The sequence below is a fragment of the Anneissia japonica genome, unplaced genomic scaffold (assembly GCF_011630105.1).
Source record: "Anneissia japonica isolate Jap-2015-1 unplaced genomic scaffold, ASM1163010v1 scaffold284800_len683186_cov164, whole genome shotgun sequence".
Classification (NCBI taxonomy): Eukaryota; Metazoa; Echinodermata; class Crinoidea; order Comatulida; family Comatulidae; genus Anneissia; species Anneissia japonica.
Window position 1 is genome coordinate 592,701 of NW_022711393.1, and position 20,953 is coordinate 613,653.

The 20,953-nt window shown below is 34.0% G+C and overlaps 3 protein-coding genes across 6 annotated transcripts in view; all 3 read right to left on the bottom strand.

Annotated features, from left to right (window-relative positions):
• Positions 1-2,050, bottom strand: part of LOC117107466 — a 25,685-nt gene extending 23,635 nt beyond the window's left edge. Inside the window, exon 1 of the transcript XR_004445234.1 lies at positions 393-2,050. The gene's annotated coding sequence lies outside the window, so the exon portion shown is untranslated. The remainder of the gene's footprint in view (positions 1-392) is intronic.
• Positions 2,051-3,346: 1,296 nt separating this feature from the next.
• On the bottom strand, positions 3,347-7,551 carry LOC117107464 (protein PERCC1-like). The gene is made up of 2 exons (XM_033249164.1): positions 7,182-7,551; positions 3,347-5,650 (listed from the first exon to the last, which is right to left on the bottom strand). The coding sequence occupies exon 2, from the start codon at positions 5,536-5,538 to the stop codon at positions 4,729-4,731; it is 810 nt and encodes a 269-aa protein (XP_033105055.1). The 5' UTR covers positions 5,539-5,650; positions 7,182-7,551; the 3' UTR covers positions 3,347-4,728.
• A 6,012-nt stretch (positions 7,552-13,563) lies between these two features.
• Positions 13,564-20,953, bottom strand: part of LOC117107457 (coiled-coil domain-containing protein 33-like) — a 34,033-nt gene continuing 26,643 nt past the window's right edge. For 3 of the 4 annotated variants that reach the window (XM_033249156.1, XM_033249154.1, XM_033249155.1), the window contains exons 15-21: positions 20,726-20,891; positions 19,726-19,814; positions 18,597-18,786; positions 17,154-17,248; positions 16,172-16,258; positions 15,299-15,412; positions 13,877-14,883 (exon numbers count right to left, since the gene is read on the bottom strand). In XM_033249156.1, the coding sequence (XP_033105047.1) occupies positions 14,782-14,883; positions 15,299-15,412; positions 16,172-16,258; positions 17,154-17,248; positions 18,597-18,786; positions 19,726-19,814; positions 20,726-20,891 (843 nt within the window). In that variant the 3' untranslated portion in view covers positions 13,877-14,781. Of the gene's footprint in view, positions 13,647-13,876; positions 14,884-15,298; positions 15,413-16,171; positions 16,259-17,153; positions 17,249-18,596; positions 18,787-19,725; positions 19,815-20,725; positions 20,892-20,953 lie in introns of those variants that run through there. The other variant, XR_004445233.1, reaches the window with a different exon arrangement.

A 20,953-nucleotide genomic window follows, 5' to 3' on the forward strand; every position in this document is an offset into this window, starting at 1 on the left:
CATATATATCCCTATTCCAATGAAAACCTATTGGTCATTTTAAATATTTTAACCAACTCATTGGGACTAATTTGCGTCCGCACCCCCGCACACTCCCAGCCTACGCCTATGTAAAGGGTTTGTTTTGCATGATATATTTAAACGAACTAGTTTATTTTAACTGTGATGCATAACATTTACATTAGCTTTTTGTTCATAAAGATAGCTTTCACTCCACATCTGACCATCTCGCAAGTCATCAGCAAACACGATCGAGGAAACATAAACTTATCATGTTATTCATTTGAGGCCCCTCAATTTTTTCAAAATAAAAAAAGAAATGATATAAAAAGAAAAATCTAAGGGTGCCATTTCCTGCTATCTAGAGGTGCCATAATCATAAAATTTCTTACCTTAGCCCCAACCATGGTGGGCCGAGATAGTATAGAGCCTCCATCTGTAAAAGTCCCTGTTTAAGCCCCCTCTATTTCAAATTGCTGAATCCGCCACTGTAATGTATGAAAGAAAAAACAAAAGACGAACGCTCAGAGAACTCCTAAAAGTACAGGTAGGCTCTCGAAACCATGTTATGGTCAGATATATTCAATAGAAGAGAGATGGTATTGCGTTTTATTTCTATGAAAATTGATTGGTACATGTTTCTATTCTTTTGTTTCCTGCACCAAAGAACTTGTTACCTATTTCTATCTATTGGTGAGTCTTTGCATATTGAATTTGTTTGCTTTTTGACAATCCGCCAGAATAGTGCTAGGTTTGTGATGTTTGTTACAATCTGGAAAATAAATAAATGAAATGAAAATGAAATAAATCTATTTTTGAGTCACCATCACTCTGAAGACCCACTTATTCATGCCACATTAATTTATTTTTTCCTTATCTTTTCCATGCCAACTAGTTTTTGTATAGTTTTAACTCTAGGATATGAGGTGCCCGGGTCGAGTCTGGGATGGCCGGGACCGTCAATTGGTGCTGACCGCCGGAGTTGAATTAGATCGAACCTTAGTTAGCGACGAGGGCGTATCCCCATATAACCCGGCTTGGGTACTAGTATTGATGTGTATTTAAAATTTCACTTTATTTAGTATTTTCTGGCTTAGTTTTTCGTTCCATCACTTCTTTTATAGCACTTAAAGACTGTTTTTGTATTTTGCGCTCTATAAATTGAAAACCATTAACCATTAATCATTTTATAAGCGAGTGATTATTGATCAATGGCAAAGTTGACAGTCTGGCCAACGAGGCTACAAAGGTGACTGTGTTCGCTGACCGACAATCGTGTTTCTTCTTCGACCTGTTAACAATATTCGCAAGTAAATAGTTGTACTATTTGTAATGCATATGTTATCTATAAGAAGTATTACGTTAAATAAAGAGTTGAATAAACAGAATTTCAAGAATGCCCACCAATCATTTAAAGTACAATATATTGTACAACATTTAACAGGTGGCCGCTATTAGTCTGATAACCTAACATGGCCTCAGTAATAGATAGCTTCCGATACCCAGGTACTATCCGTTATCTGTTAATATTTTGAATGATTGGCCGATAATTGTTAACCAAATCAATGTCGAGAGGACGAAATATTGATACAAACTTTTCAAGAGGTACAAAGTATAGTTAAATGTCGTGAAGTATACTTAAGTTTACAGCGTCACCTGATTTAAGTGGCTGTTCTTATCAACAAGTTTCAATATACGTTTAATGATTTTAAAAATGTGTCAGATGCGTTAGAATGAAATATTTAATTTGTTTATAAATTGTAAACAGAATTTCGAGATAATGATTGTGTTAATCTGTTTCAAATTCGTTTATCAATATGATTGGTGAGTATTGAATAGTGCAGTTTAATGTTGAAGATTGAAAACAAGATTTAGTCAGTTTTACGAAGTCTGTATAAATTCGTATATTTCTAATTAAATAATTTACCTATCATTGCATATTTTTGGCTTCATAAATAGGCCTATATATACTTATGGCCCAAATCATCGCAGAAAGGTAAATACAGTGTTCGAATAAAGGACATAATCATGTAGCATAGCTCTCAATGAATGTAGTCATATATATAAATATATATATATATATAAGTATATATATATATAAATCAAGATAGCCGCTAACATCATCAAATCATCGCAGAAAGGTAAATACAGTGTTCGAATAAAGGACATAATCATGTAGCATAGCTCTCAATGAAATCGTATCAAACATAGTTCATCAACGAAAGTTTCTTATTTTTAGTTGATGAAAAAAAAGGTCTCTGGTGGGAATCCAACCCGCAATCTCTCGCTATCTCGGTGGGCGTCATTCCGTTTAGGCCACAGAGGCCAGTACGGTATCATTACGGATCTAAGACCACTTGCTGGGCGGATACAGGATTTGGCGGTAAGGGGGTGCGTGAGAATCCACACCACCTCGGTCCCACCATGGTTGTGGCTGAGGTGAGAAAACGCTGAGAATATGCACCACAAGGTGCCTGGAAATTGTACCCTCATACTTTTAAAATCTTACCTGTACTATATTTTCAATGATAAAAATAATATATCAACAATACAATACAACAGTTATTTTCTTAATACAATATGGGGTGCGATCGCACCGTTTGAAAGGCAAATGGGAAAAACCCATAAAACAGCAAACGGCCATATAATGCAAAACAATTTAAAATTAAAATTAAATATATAATTAATTATATATATATAAGCCTATATAAATTACCAAAGGAAGGTAAATACACTGATCGAAAAAAGGACATAATAATACATCGTGTAGCATAGCTTTCAACGAATGTAGTCCTATAAATAAATGAATAAAGAAATCGTGTAATAAAAAATTCCTCTGTCGGGACTCGAACCTGCGACCTCACGTTTTTTTTTATTATACAATTTCTTTATTCATTTATTTACAGGACTACTCGTTGAGAGCTATGCTACACGATGTATTATTACGTCCTTTATTCAAACACTGTATTTTTATTTACTAATATCTTTAGCCAGGATGACACAATCATTTTAAAAAAATGTTTTTCATTGTGGTCCTGGAAAAAAAAAATAATAATAATATTATTAATAATGATAATAAAAATCATAATAACAATAATAATAAACAACAACAAAAATAATAATGAAAAATAATAATTTACCTTTCTTTGATGATTTATATATAATTTAACAGTGTTAACGGCTATCTTAATTTATATATATATATGTATATATACATATATATACATATATATATATATATATATAGATTAAAAGGCAAAATACTGGAAAACAACAATGCTGTGTATATATATATTTGAGTGAAATGTCTAGGCACATTTTTTGTATAAAACGCTCAAACAAGGTATAAGATTTACAAAAGTTTAATAAAATTGACACAAAAGTTTTCGGCCATAGGCCCTCGAATGTAATCTATCATTATAATATACTTTATTTTTATTGTCTAAGTCACAGTGACCGCAGAGGTGATAGGCTAAATATTATTTGTTTTTTATACGCCGAAAATGAAGCATATGCATATGCCTATGGTTTTGTTGACATAAAGTAAACTTTTAAACAAAAAATACGTAAACTGTCCCAAAAGTTCACCTTATAAGGCCGAGCACACACGATAAATTCTATGAAGAACGCAACGCGACGACGCGCTCGCAACTGATCGTTTTCATTGACGATCAGTTCACATTGCCACCGACAATCAGCAGACGGCGTCGCGTCGTCCAGCGCTCACAGAGAGCGGAGTTGGGTTCGTCGTACGACGCAATGAGTGCCCGGCTTAAAAGCCTCCACAATGCGAAACATAATTATGTCAATTAACACATTTTGTGTTAGCAAAGGGTAGTGGGGTGAGTCGGTATAGTCTGTAGTGTACTTTGTGACATTGACTAATTTCCCTATTATAATCATTCAACAAACACTGAGATACGAGTTATGCTCCTTAACCCAGTGACAACCGCAATTGTAAATATTATAAATAGTTATTAAAGTGAGACTTTAATACCTTATTTAGTGAACTTATTTTTCTAAAGATCGTCAGAAAGTTTGTTTTCTTATTAAGAAAAATTATTTTGCCAAAAGCACCTAGGCGAAGGAGAAAACAAAAATAAAATTGTATTGATGGATGTAAATAGTGTATTATTAATGAGATTGGTAAATGTTATAAATTTGTATAATTAAGGAATATCTTTTTTTACTTCAGGGGAGCAGAGGGCGTAAAAAAATAAACCTTTCTTTTCTGTAATTTTCATTTTTCGTGGTGGATGGTGCGCTCGCTAACTTGCAAAAAAAAAATGTTATTTTTATTCGAAATCACCATTATTGGTGGTCGGAGAGTTCGCTAAATAAAGTATAAAAAAGTCTCACCTAAAGGTTACTTGTTTAAAAAAAAATAAAAAATTCAAAAATTGTTCACAATATGTCAGTGAATCCTAAGACAGTTCCAGATGTCAGTCACACAAGTGACGATAACAACAGAGAATCGGATCAGAGTTTGTCTGATAGACCTAGTGTATGCTAACTGCAGACATTATCCAAAATAGATCGAATGCTTTCATTGTTTTGTATGTCAGACAATATACTTGAGAAAAAGCATCAAACATTGCCTTGAATATAGGCCTACAATCATACACATACATAATATTAATAATGCACAGGATACAATGCACAGAACGAAGGCGAATGCACAAAACACTATAGTTGGCCTAACACACAAAACACTTGTTTTTTAATGTTCTATAAACTTTGTAAAGACATATCGGTTGATGACGAACTGAGCTCGCTTGCGCGGCCGTCTGGGCTGTTATCTTCTCCAATCCAATGAGCTAATAGATCACTAAAGTCTAAGCTGTTAGGAGAGTTCATTCTACGTTTACCATCTTTTCCGTTCTCAATCCTCCTTAGCTCTGGTTCTTTGAAGAAACTCAACGGCAGCTTGCGCTTTTTCCACGGTAGTGCAATGTCTGCAACCGAACCTAGTTTATGAAACTGTTTACTCAAATGCTGTCCACGCACGACCATATCGTTTTTTGACTCGCTTGTCTTAAATAACTCGCCAAGTGGTCCAAGACTTGAAGGAGAAGATCTGCCATTGTTTTGTTTCTTTTCTCTCCAATTGATTATGTGGAGTGTTTCGGGGCTGTCGTTTTTCTGATCATTCTCATCTAGATCGTTTACATCCCCATTTTTGGCTATTCGTAAAAGATCCGCATAGTACAGTTCACGACCGGATTTCTTATTCTTACGACGTTTATCGTCCTCGTTAACATCGTCTAGGTATTTTCTTTTGCCAAAATACTTTTGAATATCCTTATTTACTATATCAACAAAATTCAATAATTGTTGACTGATATTTGGTTGAAATTCAACTTCGTCTTCCTCCTCTTCCTCCTCCTCCTCACTAAATTCATCGAATTCTTCTTCCCAACTCAGCCCTGAACCATCTTCACTTCCCGCCATAAAGTCTTTATTTGATACAGTCGTCTGCAGATTTTGCATCGTTCCTGTGTCATCCAACTCTCCCAGTTGCAGAGAAAAACTCGCCATGTTTGGCGACCGAGCGAAAGATCAACGTCTGCTCTATAATTCACATTAACTCGCCAGCCAACATGACTTTGAACCGATTAATCACTTCATCATTTATGACATAATTTAATACCTGGAAAATTTCAAGAGAGAAAACAAATTATTAAATATCACACGTTGAAGATGACGGATCTAATTAATTCACTCGCCACATCGATACAAGTCACATTCATTCAAGGGTCTAATGTGCCTTCTTATACACATCTAGATGTGTATAAGAGACAGGGGGAGCAGAGGGCGTTAAAAAATAAACTATATTAATATTAATTTGAATGTTATCAGTATTTCTGTTGATAATAGTCATAATTGCGATTGTACATTTTTAAATTCTAATATTGCTCCGACCTGACCTATTGTATTAGTACGTATTACTTCAACAACTTTCAATATTATTCGAAATTATTTTAATCATTACTTAAATAGGTTATTTCCTTTATATGTATTCACAGCTATTTCCATATTGGACAAATAAAATTGAATCTGAATCTGAAACATTTTTTTTACACACATTTTTAAAACGATGTGCAGAAAAAAAGATGTAGTATTACTATTATCATCGCCTGAATTGAAAAGGTTGGACGGCGAACTGCATAACCACGAATCACAATAGACCTAACTATAAGAATACCAATAAATTTTGCTTAAGAATCATTATGGGATAGGTTTATTTCTACTCAATAACAACAATTATCTGTTTTAATTTAATAGATCGAATTATGATTTGTAAGAATTACAAGAAGACACTTGAGTTAAGTCACAAGAAAATGACTTAGGGCACATACCGTGTAAAACATTATTAGATTATCACTCTTTATTTAAAAAAAATGATGACTGCGGGCGGTTTTTTTTTTTTAATCGGAACAATAAAATATTGCTTTTTTATTGATAAGGGAGGGACTGTTTTTAATTGGCAAGAATATTGTAAGTATTGTTTATAAACTGGTTTATTTTTATGTATTTCCAGTCACGAAATTGCATTGTTTTTTTAAGCTGTTAAAATAAATGAAGTGGCAAAAAACTTTTTTTAAATTTTCGCATCAATATTTCCCAAATTCTTGACGCGGGTGGGAGTGATAATCTAAATATTTTTTCTATGTGCCCTTATTATGAGAAATGAAAACAACATAGGCCTAAGTAAAAATGGCCACCGATGATACTACTTGTATTAATTTAGACCAGTTCGGAATTGATTAATCCGTAACAATGGCTTGTAAAATTCAGTCTTTGTGGAATAGAGAAAGCATACATAGAATAATTCATTCCATGTTACATAGAAAATGAAAGAAATAATATTACAGAAGCATCAAATAGCCGATTAAATTACTTTATACTTACATAGGTCTATACCAAAGTTGGAATTAATTAATTCGTAACAAAGGCTTGTAAAATTTAGTCTTATTTGAATAGAGTAAGCATGACTCCATTGAATAATTCATTCCATGTAAAGTTACATAGACAACGAAAGAAATAATATTAAAGAGGCATCAACTAGCCGATTAAATTACTTCGTACTTACATATACCAAAGTTTGAGAATCGCATTAATATATATATATTTCAATTGAAGTAATTCTCTAAAACTTCTCAAAAAAAAACAAGGCGTACTTCGGAAATTGATCATGTGCGCGAACAGACTATAAAAGTTCGATTTATCCAGGCCTCTGACTTCCCTGTCTTATCATTCACCTGTCGGTACTAAAGTGATATGATTTTGTTCCTGACTCCTGACTCAATATATTGATCGTTAAGTATGCCTGCTCTTCGATGCACGGCTAAAGCGGTTTGGTAGAATGTTTACATGCACCTTTATCCTGCGACTAAATCTATACATTGAGACAACAAACAATATACGATAAGATGCGGAGTTTCGCGTTTTTTAATAGCTTTGGGCGGTATAATTATTACGGTAATGCAGCGTACGGTAGCTTTCACAAGGAAAAGAAAGTGACAGGTTTAATGTCGTCTGTTAAGCGAAAATTCATGTTTAAGTTAAACGATGAAAAGAGGGTCCAAGGTCTGTTTCAATCAGGCTGTAGATGATTATTGTCTAATAACCGACTAGTACGAAGTATGACAAATGTTGGTGCTTGTTCGGTTAATAAAGAAGACTACAATATTCCGAGAATGGTTGGTGAATGGCCTCAGCATATGGATATAGGCTTTGTGTTGTACTATTTTTGAATCATTAATGATACGGCACAATACTAATTGAAGGTGGGAACTTCTACATGAAATATGCATAATAATAATAATAATAATAATAATAGATAAAAATAACAATAGGTATAAATAATACCGTGAGTATATAATTATGTATGGCAATATAATAATAATAATGACAATAATAATAATAGTAGCAGGCTTAGTTGCACAGTAATAATAATAATAGGATTATTATATAATATTTATAATTATAATTTTAGCCTAAATTATTATAACATACTAATATTTAAATATTAGAACCTAATGGCAATATAATATAAGGCCTAAGGTATAATAATATACTAATATTTAAATAATAGGACCTAATGTTAATAATAATCATAATAATAAAATAATAATAAATAAATAATGTCGGCAACGAAGACCCCGACGATGATGAATATTATGATGATGATGATGAAGATGATGATGATAATGATGAAGATGATGGTCATCTGATGATGATTATGATGATAATGATTATGAAACTTTCAATAAACAACCTAGATTTCAAATTATAATGAACTGCTACTATAAATTATATATTTTTGATATAGTTATGAATACATTTTATATTTCAGGTTCTTGACGGTAGTTAGCAAGGACAAACGACTGCAAACATTATTATCATAGACTCTACACGCTATACAATTAATCATGGTGGGAGCGACACTCCGTGTTTATTAGGTATAAAATATACTTTGCCACTTGACTTGTGTATGCTAAACTTCAATTTGAAATTGCGGTATCCAACATAAAACGTGTCCTATCTTGATATGTGCCTAATGAAAAGTTAAGGGCACTTAAAGCAGTTTATAGACTGCATGTAAATACATGTTTATCATAATACATATTGTAACAACAATAATAAATATACTGTATTATTAATACAATAGTAGTAGTATATAGTAGCAGTAGTAATATGCCTATTAATAATAATATATTATTATTATTATTATTATTATTATTATTATTATATATTAATGCTTGCGGTACACCGCGTAGTGTCGTAGATAGTTCTGAAAAGAACTGTTGCTGGTTGAGAAAGTCTCGACGTTTCGACTGAGTTGCTTCAATCGTCTTCATGAGAATAATATCTGCAGATAGTCTCAGTTATTGCTTAGTTTTCCACCAATCAGCAGCAAGTCTCACTACCCAAACATACAAGTATTTCCCTGTTTTGGAATTTCGCCATGCAAACCTTCAAAAAATATTTTATTATTGTTATTGTTATTATTATTATTAATAGTATTATTATTATTATTATTATTACTATTACTATTATTATTATTATTATTATTATTATTATTATATGTATAATACACAACACGTCTTTAGCTAAATGCCTATAAAATTAAGAAAAAAAATCTGAACCAAACACATTCCATTTAGCAATAAAATCGAACAATACTTTTGTTCTCCCAAAATAATGATTCTTGTTATTATTATACAGACTAAGGTATTTCTAAACAAGCTTAATATCACATAGTAGGCCTATGTGTATAATATTAAAATCGTTAAGCACGGCAAAGAGAATTCAGAATGGGTGTCTAATGTTTACGGTACTGTTGCTGTGAGTTTAGTAAATGTCTATGTATACACAAACAGGACTGTAGGTTTGAAACATTGGCATATTGGCATGGGGAGCTGATGGGGAGGCGCAAAAGGTTAAGTGGGGGTTGGGGATCTATGATTAAGTGAGGGCCGGGGAGCTAGCTAGCAAAATAAAATAAATTAAACTGATGTTTGGCTATTTGAGTAATTTGTTTTGCCTGGGGCGGATGGAGGATTTGGTGGCTATAGAGGGTGCAGGAAAGTGCATATCACCTCACCCCCCTCCCCACCGAGTGTGGTTATGAGGTGAGAAAACTTTGAGAATTGACCACTAGGTGCCCGGAACTTGCACTCTCATATTTAAAAATCATACCGGTACTATGTTCATAATAATAAAAATAATATATCAACAATACAACAAATTTTTTCTTAAATACAATTTAGTGGGTGCGATCGCACCGTCTGCACCCCCTCCCTCTGCATCTTCTCCCCCAGTTTTGCGCAGCAAATTTTTAGTGGGGTGGGGAGCCTGTAGCTACACCACTGCACGCTGTGTGTCTTTTCTCAAAGGCACTGAATTTCGTTTATATACATATTTCAGATTATGTCTAAAGTGTTTATCAATACTTGCTAAGATTAAGACGAATGAGTCTATTGCTAAGATTAATGATTTCTAAAAATATCCCAAATATTGTCTACTGACTGATCTTGTATTATGTCTACGTGCATTTTATTATAGAGGTGTACTTCGAACATCAAGTTCCTTTTTTAATATCACATTTGCGTCATTGTGAAGCACGAGAAATAAAACCGTAGGCGTAATTGTATTTGCTGGATAATATTAAGGTAGGTTATGTGAAGTTTGGAGTATTTAAATCTTTATGAATAGTGACATACATTAGTAAGTTAAGTAGCTCCCAGCTTTTCCATATCATATACAACAATGTAACTAGTAGGCCAACTAAAAACAACCAACAGAAAGAACGGGAACACATTAATTATGGAAAATAATTTTGTATGGGCGGCCTACATTTTTTTTTGTTAGCCCCACCCCCCCTCCCCTGCTGTTCTTTTGGTCTACCAAGTTAGTGTCAATTGAGAGGCAAATTGCCAGTAATTTATAATAGTCACATCAGTTGATTGGCGTTCATATTCATATATTTATATAGCGCCTTTCTTTGCAGATACAAAGACGTTATTATTGTGACATCTAAAGAACGGGAACATATCATTATGGAAAATAATTTGTGTATGGTAGCCTTACAATTTTTTTTTGTCAGCCCCTGCTCTCGGGGTACCAATATTTCGTATCCTATCGAGTAGGAGCATAGAAGATTTCAAGCAATTTATAATCGTCACATCGGTTGATTGGCGTTAAGTAAACAGAGGCGTTATTATTTGTGACGTCTAGAGAATGATTAACCGGGCACTCTTCATTCGAAGTCACGCTATACAATAATGCGAACATTCTCAAACGTGTCCGTAATCGATTGTTATCGACTTCCTCGCAACGCTATGATAATAATAATTTATTATCTCATAATATGACATGCAGTAGTTCCTATTGAACATACACCCAAGTAAACATAAACTAAAACACATTATGGGTCTTTATAACAATAAGAAAAATAAAAATAATAAATACTTCCGGTACACGACGGCGATAGTTCTGATAAAGAACACTGTTGTTGAGTCTCTAAAAATAATCATGTATTTCAGCTAAAAGGCCTAAGTTGCTAAAGAACATCGGTGGTCCCGTGGATGTAGCGTACGTTAAAGCAGACAATATTTAAATTTCAATTTGCAAAATACATTCTTCTGTCCTTTATCTCAACTCGGACCGTATATCTTTAAAAAAAATGGATGGATGGATCTATTAAGTGTAAATACCTTTGGATAACCCTCGAAAATCTGTAGAAAACTTACATCCAGTAGGTTGCTTCTGATGGCGATTGGGAAGTACACCGGGAGACAATCTCCTACTCTTTTCCGAAGAGTGTACAGCACTCTTTAACATGCACATGGGCCATTAATGCATATGGGATAATCGGCTTAAGTCTGAACTTAAATCTTTTCTTTTTATTTCCCATTTTGAATAAATTCAATAACTGCTTTTTCCCCGTCTCTCACAGGCCGGCATTTATTTTTGGGGCCACTGTCTCGATTACAACTCCTGAGCACCTGGTCGACTGTGGCAGGGCAAATGTGTTTCCCGTTCCTTTGTTCGAGCCACCTCGAAGAGTATTTGCATCTTATTTTACCTATCTTTCCCATCCATGTCTTGTCCGACACAAATAAATATACATTATGATTAAATAAATAATTAAAATTAATTAATTTCACATTATAATGCGGAAAATGGCTACATGTACACTCGGCAGGTGGAAAACGGCGCCGCGAGCACCCCTACTAGGGATGGATACGTGCGCCTAACAAAATGACGTTATTATTATTACTATTATCTCATCTGAAATACGGTGCACTATCATAACTTGCATTTCAGGCCTCCAGCCGAAAGAGATCTCCATGGTTCAGCGCAAACACAGTGACTATCACCAGTTGGGCCAACTGAGCTAGACAGGGGCGGATCCACCTCAGCCCCACTAATAAATGGTAAATAATCGAGCTCTCCTTTCACCCACTACTGTATCGCCACTGAACTCATGGGTGCCTCCTTTTTTAGCTCTTTTTAACTCAAATTTGTCACCCTCTTTTTATTTTTCGGCTTGACTGACAGCGGAGGGTGTGGGCCCTCATCCCCGATGGATCCACCCCCTGCTAGATGCTCTTTTCAAAAGACGAATGAATGTAATGTATTATAATTTTTAATGGAGAAAAAAAAAACCTTGCAAAACACGAAATTAGAGATATCTTAATTGATTTTGATAATACATTTTACAGTTTAATTTAATGATAAAAATTACTATAGTATAAATACAGTTACATACGTGGAAATAAAATTTACATGAATAGATTATCAATAAATATATCATGTATATAATTTTGTACACAAGTCGAATATAATTATATAAGTATAATATGATTATTAAAGCTCCTTGGTAAAAATCTATGCAAAACACAAATCTTTGCTTAGAAACAGATTTACCGTAAATGCTCAAAATAAGCGCCGCGGCGCTTATCAAATTTCTGGAGGCTCCAGTGCGGTGCTTATTCGAGAGTGGCACATATTTCAGAGCGACGCTTATAAAAAAATATTGCTTGGTGCTTTCCGTGCCCACTTTCATGTTACCTAGTTAATAATAATAATAATTTTGGCTTATATAGCGCATTATGCTAAAGCCTCAATGCGCTTAACAGTAAAAATAAAATTCGGGGAAAAAAAAAAAATTAAGAAAAACACAAGTTAAAAAGGTGAGTTCACGTATTCCCGTAGTTAGGTAGGCCTATCATAGGTCCTACATCATCGTAAATAAACTTTTATAAAGAAATTTATTCATTGTAACACTGTATACATTCTATTTAAAACCTTGTTTCACAAAGTGTCTCATTACACATAGGGTGATATATATTCTCGATTAAGCTCTGTGGCGCTTAACGAAAAAAGTCATGTTTGGTGTGGCGCTATATTCGAGAGCGGTGCTTATTTGAGCATTTACGGCACTTAAAAGTAAAACAATGATGGAAGCATAATCTTTTGATTAATATTTCAGTGGTTGGTTGGTGCTTTCTAATGCTGACATTATATATTAGTGCTCTGCAGCTGTTCTTAGTGTATATACATCACATTATTTTTACTTGGACTTATTGGAACCGGTGTAGGCCTATGAATGTCTACTTGTATATAACACGTGTCCCCAGAAACGTGTGCTGTAGGCCAACTACTGTATAAGGTAATATAGAATTCTATTGTACAGGGCCCGATACTAATTGCATGGAGCTCCATCATTACTCTACGACACTAGTGATATCTTTTGCTGCCTGGCGTTTTGAAAGGTTGGTAAAACCATGAAGGTATAATAAGACCAAACAAAAATGATAAATATGGGTGGGTGGAAAAGTTTTTTTAAAAATTTATTTATTAAAAAAAAATACTCATCAGATGGAATAAAAATAACCCTCAGAGGTCTAGAATGGCAATATCTTACATTAGACAATAACTTTAGACTAATTTGTAGGGAATCTGGCAAAAAATAAAGATAAATTCACTCACATTTTTTTTAATTTGTAAGGAAAAAAAAAAAAACTTCCTTAAAGTTTTTTTTAATTTTTCCGCCCCTATTTTTTTTTTTAGTGAGTTAGAGGCGGGTGGAGGAGGGCAAACAAACAATTTATTTTTTTTTGGCCTAATAATACCTTCATGTTGAAACAGTGTGCTGTGTCTGTCTCTTATACACATCTTTGAATAAATTCAATAACTGCTTTTTCCCCGTCTCTCACAGGCCGGCATTTATTTTTGGGGCCACTGTCTCGATTACAACTCCTGAGCACCTGGTCGACTGTGGCAGGGCAAATGTGTTTCCCGTTCCTTTGTTCGAGCCACCTCGAAGAGTATTTGCATCTTATTTTACCTATCTTTCGTAAGGAAAAAAAAAAAACTTTCTTAAAGTTTTTTTTAAATTTTTCCGCCCCGATTTTTTTTTTAGTGAGTTAGAGGCGGGTGGAGGAGGGCAAACAAACAATTTATTTTTTTTTGGCCTAATAATACCTTCATGTTGAAACAGTGTGCTGTGTGTGGTTATGTTCCTCTTCTGATTTTTGAGTGTTTTAATCTTTTTGTCAGTACAGATATCTCATATTACTTGATTGCATGGATCAAAGTCCTAAATATTCAGTTCTCTACTTTAAAATCCTTATGAGACTATTGTAGAGAATTGAGGAATCCAAATTATCAGTTGTACTGGATTAGCACCCTTGTTAAATACGTTTAAAAAACCCAAAATGAAACCAAAAGTGGACAACATGTGAATTATGTCTCAGATATCAATAGATTTTCTCTACTGAAAGAAAAAAACTTGACTGGCCTGAAGCCAAAAGTATCAATCTGGACTGGATGTATTACACCCTGATGTTAAAATTATTAATCAACATCAAGACCAGATAGAGTTTGTGTCAACCATCCATACTTTTCTTTGTTTGAAAGAAACTCTTAGCAGAATTTATCACATTCAAAATCTCACCAGAACCCAGAAGTAATGACTTTTAGACCATGCACATTATTTATCCGATGACAATAATTTTGTTTCAATGAAATCAAAACTTGACTGGATTAATCACTTTCAGAGATCCTTCACCAGAAGCCAGAAGTGGTGATTCCTGGACCATGTGGAGACCTCAATAACTTGCTTGCTCCCTCCAAAAGGAACACTCATAATGAATTCATGTTCAGAACTCCACAACCAAAATCAACAGTGATGACCTCGAGCTAATGCTGCTTGTTTTTCAGTTGGATGTCGGTACTGCATTACTCAGCTGATGTTGAATGATACTTTTACATCAAAGGTTCTAAGTGAGGTGAACCATATCTACCTCTAGGTCTTAATCTTGTCCGATGTTTTGGGAATACTCTGTCCTCAAAGTCATCTTCATCATCCTGAAATTGGGTAAAAAAATTGAAACAAACAATACATTACTGAGTTATAATTGTCATATTACTAATCATAGTGATACATGCTTATCTTAAAAAAACATAAAATATACAACTAACATTATTAAACCGAAAGATCCTCAAATTAATCTGAGATAAGAAATTATAATACATACATCCTGTCGATGATATAATTAATATTGAAATATTGAATCCCAACAAGATGGCATGAATTTCAATACTTGGAGTATGTATTATACTTTCTTAACCCTATTAACCCTATTAACATAAAAGAATCATAAAAAGAAACAATCTACTAAACTCCCTAGGACAGTAACTTTGGTACGGAGAAACACCTCATCAAGTGATAGGTATATAATACCTATCATTATAAATGTGAACCTACTTGAATTTTACTTACATATCTATAGTAGCTTCTATTTACTGGTGGTAAAGAAGCCCGGTGATTTTGCTCATTCAATCGTAACAAAAGCTCTTCCTTTTCTTGCCCCCATTTCCGCGCATTTTCACGTACCTTTAAAAACGAGCAAAGAAGAGGTTTATGACAATTATATTTAAAGGTAAAGGTAGGAGAACAACTTGTAACTCGGAGCGACATTGTGCTGAATTGCGTATGGGCGTGGCTTGTGACTACATAGCTGCTGTAAGGAGGTACTATAGTAGCTTCATGTTCACAACATTCCACGACAGGGGCTGAAATGAACCATAGCACCGGGGTTAACCCTTACTCTTCCGAAAGATGCAATGGGTACGTTAAAGTGCACACAAGCCAGATGTGTGCACTGGACCTCCACTTTAAGTCCTAATCTGAGAGGGTTCGAACCAAAACCAATGTTAAGGCTGTAGTTAGCGGCCACCCTGCCTTACCACTCGACTCACCAAACATAAAAACATGTCGTAGTAGTCTGTGAGTATGAAACTGGCATACAATTTTAAAGGAATGAGGAAGTTGATAATAATAATAATAATAACTACTTTATTTTGACACGGAGAACTCGATCACCTAAAGGTGTTTTTCATCAAAGCCGTGCAAGACCATAAGTGGTAAAATATAAAAATACAAAATATGAAATACTGAACCATAAACAAAAATTATTAATTGACAAATTAATAGTACTTATCTAAGTGAAAATTAATAAAAAAAATACGATATAATACAATAACAATATCAAAAGTTAGATTAGAATGTTTTTTTTTTTAAATTTAGTAATGTTTGCTGAATTTCTATACTCATCATTACTGATGTGGTGATGATGAAATATGTAAGACTCACGGCTCTTTCCAAAGTTCGTATGCGACCATCAGATCTATCGAGTTTACTATACAGCTCCATTCGCTCAGCATCATCAAATGACACTTCCTAGAAAAAAAAAAGCAATCATGTCAAATGAACGCCCTAGGACATTTATTGTTGGGACGGGTTTTCGAGGAAGCGTTTATTCAAGGGAGGCATTGATTCGAGGGAAGTGTTTAGAAGTGGTTGCCGCATCGGTTGTGGCTTGGACTCCAAACCTCGAGGTCGGGGGTTCGAAATTCTCGCTGTGCAAATCGCTTGCGTCAAATGGATACGTACTGTATATACTCAAATAAACACCCCTTAATTTTACTATAAACGTTGAACAACACATCATAATTAACACTAAAATGTGTTATTGCGTGATCATAAAGACTTATGGATCCTAACCAGGTTAGAAAAAATGTAATTCTACTGGAGTAAAACATTAATAGAATGATTTGAGAGTTATTTGAGGGGGGAGGGGCGTTTATTCAAAGCTGGTTGTGTATTTGAATAAATACAGTAATTAAAATGTGGCAAAGGCAAGCCAGACCAGTCACAAACAACAATTTTTAACGATTTGGTGATGGTTTCTGCCTGAGAAATGCCCAAAATCATAAACTTCAAAAGCTGATATTCTCAAATATTGTTCTTTAAAGATCTGTATGTTTTAACTCCTGTAACTTCATAACAAAATGTCAGATTTAAATGATTTTTAAACATTTTGTAGCTCTCGTTTTCCTGTTTAACCATGTATTATTCAAAATTTGATTTTTGTGACAAGAGACTGGTTTGGCTTGTCTTTGCCACAAATACTAATTACTTACATATTATGTAAATATTTCCATGCAATGTACAAAAAATGGAAAAATATACGTAAGGACTGCTTTCAAAATTCCTTTTAATAAAAAAAGTTCATTACTAACAAGCCTGAAGCACATTTTCAAGAGAATATAATTATAATAAATCTTGAACTTACTTTAATTTGTGATTTATTTTTCATCTGATTGATCTCTGACCTCAAACGTGAATTTTCTGCTAAAAAAGCCTCTTTGGCATCTAACTTAGGAGTTGCTGAAACAAAAAATTAAAAGATGTGAAATGTGTGAAGTCTCATCACAAAATCTTAAAGAACTGCATTAGGGTAATTGAAAGTAGCTTAGCTCAGTCAGCTAAATTGGTAAGAGCCAATATGTGTGCACTAAACTGTGGAGATCTTGGTCATTGTTTCAATTCTCAACACTACTTTTCTTGTGACCCACCTGGATGGCTGAAATATTAATTGATTAAAAATGTATTGTCCCATGCTAAATACCAAAAAAAATTCATAAAAATAGTTTTTTGAAATTAACTTACCCATTTTGAAGTGACTTAAAAGTTATCAACTTGAACATAGAAATTAGTGTATTTAAAAAATGTCTATCCATCAGTTTACAGTGAGAAATGATAGAAACACTTCCAGTCACTGGAAGTGTTTTATTATAATTTCTTTGGTTTAAAAATCAGGGTACACATTTTTTAAATTCAATAATTTTTATGCACAAGTTAATAATTTGTATGCTATTGAAATATGAGCAAGTTCATTTCAAAATTATTTTTCATTATTTTTTGATGTTAGCAAGGGACAATACATCTTTAAAGCGCATGATCGGCGAAACCCGCCGCCTCCAATAACGATGATTTTTAATAAAAATAAAATTTTTCTTTTCGGCCAATTAGCGCACCCGCTGCCACAAAAAATTCAAATTTCAGGAAAGAAAATCAAAGTTTATTAAAATTTTTATCCCGCCTGCCACAGCCTTGAAATCTCCAAAAATAAGGTGTGTATATTTCTTCATAGTTATATAAATTTAAAGCATTTAACCATCCCATTATTACAATTAATTCGTGGACATATGAAAGTGCGTCGGTTTACCAGCTGCAGATGGCATAAAGTGATCCTCAGCGGAGAAGAAAGTTATTGAAAAGTGCAACATCTAGTCCACTGCACCTTTGATAAACATTTGAATTGGTGTATTGAAAATGTTTGTTATTAATATTATTATTATTATTATTACTGTTTACATTCAACAGTAAAATTTTACTTTTATTTTCTCCTCCGTCTGGATATTTTTGGCTAAAGCATTTGCTAAATTAGAAAACAAAATTGTAGTTTTATTTTTTTTTCCACCCTCCTCTGACAAACTTAAAGAAAATAAGTCCTAATACTGTGCATATCGTTTCAGTTTTATCTACAATTAGACTGATCTCGCAAACATAAAATCTTAAAATCTAATAAGCAATTAAATTCATGTATGATTTGACAATGGAAGAATTCCTCTTCAATGTTGTCAAAATGAATTGAATGCAAAAACAGTTGTGTTTTATGTTTTTTAATGAAAACTTGTTTGATGCACACAAACAATTAATTTAATTTGTCTACCTTCATCTTTTCCTTTTCTAATTTTTCCCTTTAGTAACTTCTCCATCTTCTCAATCACTTCTTCCTGCTTACGACAAGTTTCTTCCAATTTCTTAATTTTCTGCTGCTTTTCTTGAAATCTCTGTAAAATGGCTGACTGTTTGAAGTGGGCCTCTTGAAGATTTATAAACTCCTTTTCTCTGTCATTATGCTGTTGAAATAACAAATAAAATTACATACTATTAATTTATTAACAGTACTTGACATCCGAGAACGATTACAGAACTTTAATATAAAGGTAGGAGAATAACACATAACTCGCAGCATTATTGTGCTGAATTGCATATGGGCGTGGTCTGTGACTACCTACTGGTCGTAAAGAGGCACTTATATAGTAGCTACACGTTCACATCATTCCACGACGACAGGGGCTGAAATGAACTATAGCATCGGGGTAACCCCTTACTATTCAGAAAGATGCATTGGTTTCTTTAAAGTGCACGCTAGCCAGATGTGTACACTGGACCTCAATTAAAATCCTTCCGAGAAGACTTGATTCTACCAACCGAACCATGAAGAGTGGCTGGAACCAACGCCGATGTTAAGGCTGTAGTTAGCTGTACCCTTGCCTTACTGCTCGGCTACTTAATTCGCCAAATAGTTTAGTTCAAATGTTTGTCCATCAATGTGAAGAACCTGGGTTCAACATGTTCACTGCCTTGGACGCGAGTCAAGTCTGACAGGGTCTACTTAGGCATCAAGGAGGTGAGTTCATGTCCACACCTGTCCCAGCATATCACAATTGTATTGCACATGCACTCGCTGGCAGAACACAAACTCTCACCTTGGAGCTTCATGGAAGAACGCGGAAGTAATGATCTAAAAATAAATACCATGGTTGTTCATGTTTGATTACAGATGGGAATGGTTTTCATTACGGTGGTGCCCTACATGCATCGACGTATTGTGATGGAACTAGGAAAAAGGCTTGGCAGTCAAGGTGTTCAGTCCTGTCAATGACAGTAATTTCTCTTAAACATAATTAACACCACACTCTAAACCCCAATAGTGAGGATTCAGTTAAGCTTCCCACTTAATTCAACTTAACTGACTAGACACCTCAACCACACTTCACAATATAACTGCTTACCCTAATTAGTTCATTCTGTAGTTGCAGTAGCTTGTCCCTGTAAGATGTGGCTTCTCTTACTTGACTTGATAATTTATCCCTCAGAGATGCTTCATAGAGAAAAAAAATTCAAAATAATGTCAAAGATATTATATTTAATCTGGTATTTTTGGGAAGTAATAAAAAAAAAGAAATACTATGATAAATAAAACTATAACTTTACTTGTAAATTGATTTAAATATTTGTCCAACATTCTTTCATGATGGTAGCCCATAAAAAAAACGAGCTGGCTTATTGAAAGATAGTCAATAGCTGACAATAAAATATTCAATCAATACATCAATCAGATCAGCAACCAACAAACCATTCAACCCAGCAAATAGGCAATCAACCAACCAATCTATCAAATTACTTTTTCATCTACTACTATGTGAATGATGTCAATATTCTTGTCTCTTACATCTCTGTTGTTAGCTAGTCTACTCAGTAACCAATAATATCTATCTCTCAAAAATTATTCATCAATCAATTGATTGACAAGCAATCAATCAGTCAAATAATATAATCAATCAATATTTTTGAAACCAAGGAGACCAAAATATGATATGTAAAAAAAAATGGGACTGACATTTTAACAAGCAGGGATGTAGTTATTGTGGGCAGGGCCATCCACCCACCTTTATTTACCTCCTTGCCCATCCTTACAATCCACTCTTACTGTTTAGTGTTTACCAATATTATCACCCACCTTTAAATTGTTTCCAACCAACCTCAGTTTTTTACAGATACAACCCTGGCAAGATAATTAAGAAGCTTGTGAATCTACTCCAAGTAATGACATGCACACCATCGTGTCGGGATTCAATATTTCTACATTAATTATGTCATCGTCGAATGATGACATAAGTAATGTCGAAATATTGAATCCTGACGCGATGGCGTGCATTTCTATACTTGGAGTATGTATTATAATATCTTATCTGAAATTAATCAGTGGACCTTCCGGTTTTTGTGACCTACCATATCGTTGAACCAACTCATTCCTTGGAATGTCTGTAAGTTCTGAATCTCTTAGCAGAGCCCTCGTTGTGTCCTCGTGCATGTTGATCTGCTGACGCAGCTTACTGTTCACAACCTCCAGTCTTGTTATCTCCTCCTGTAACTTCACAATCTCATCACCCATTCGCTGAAGCAATTAAACAATAACTTAGGTTTAGTTTCTCTTACATGATTTCAGAAAAAAATATT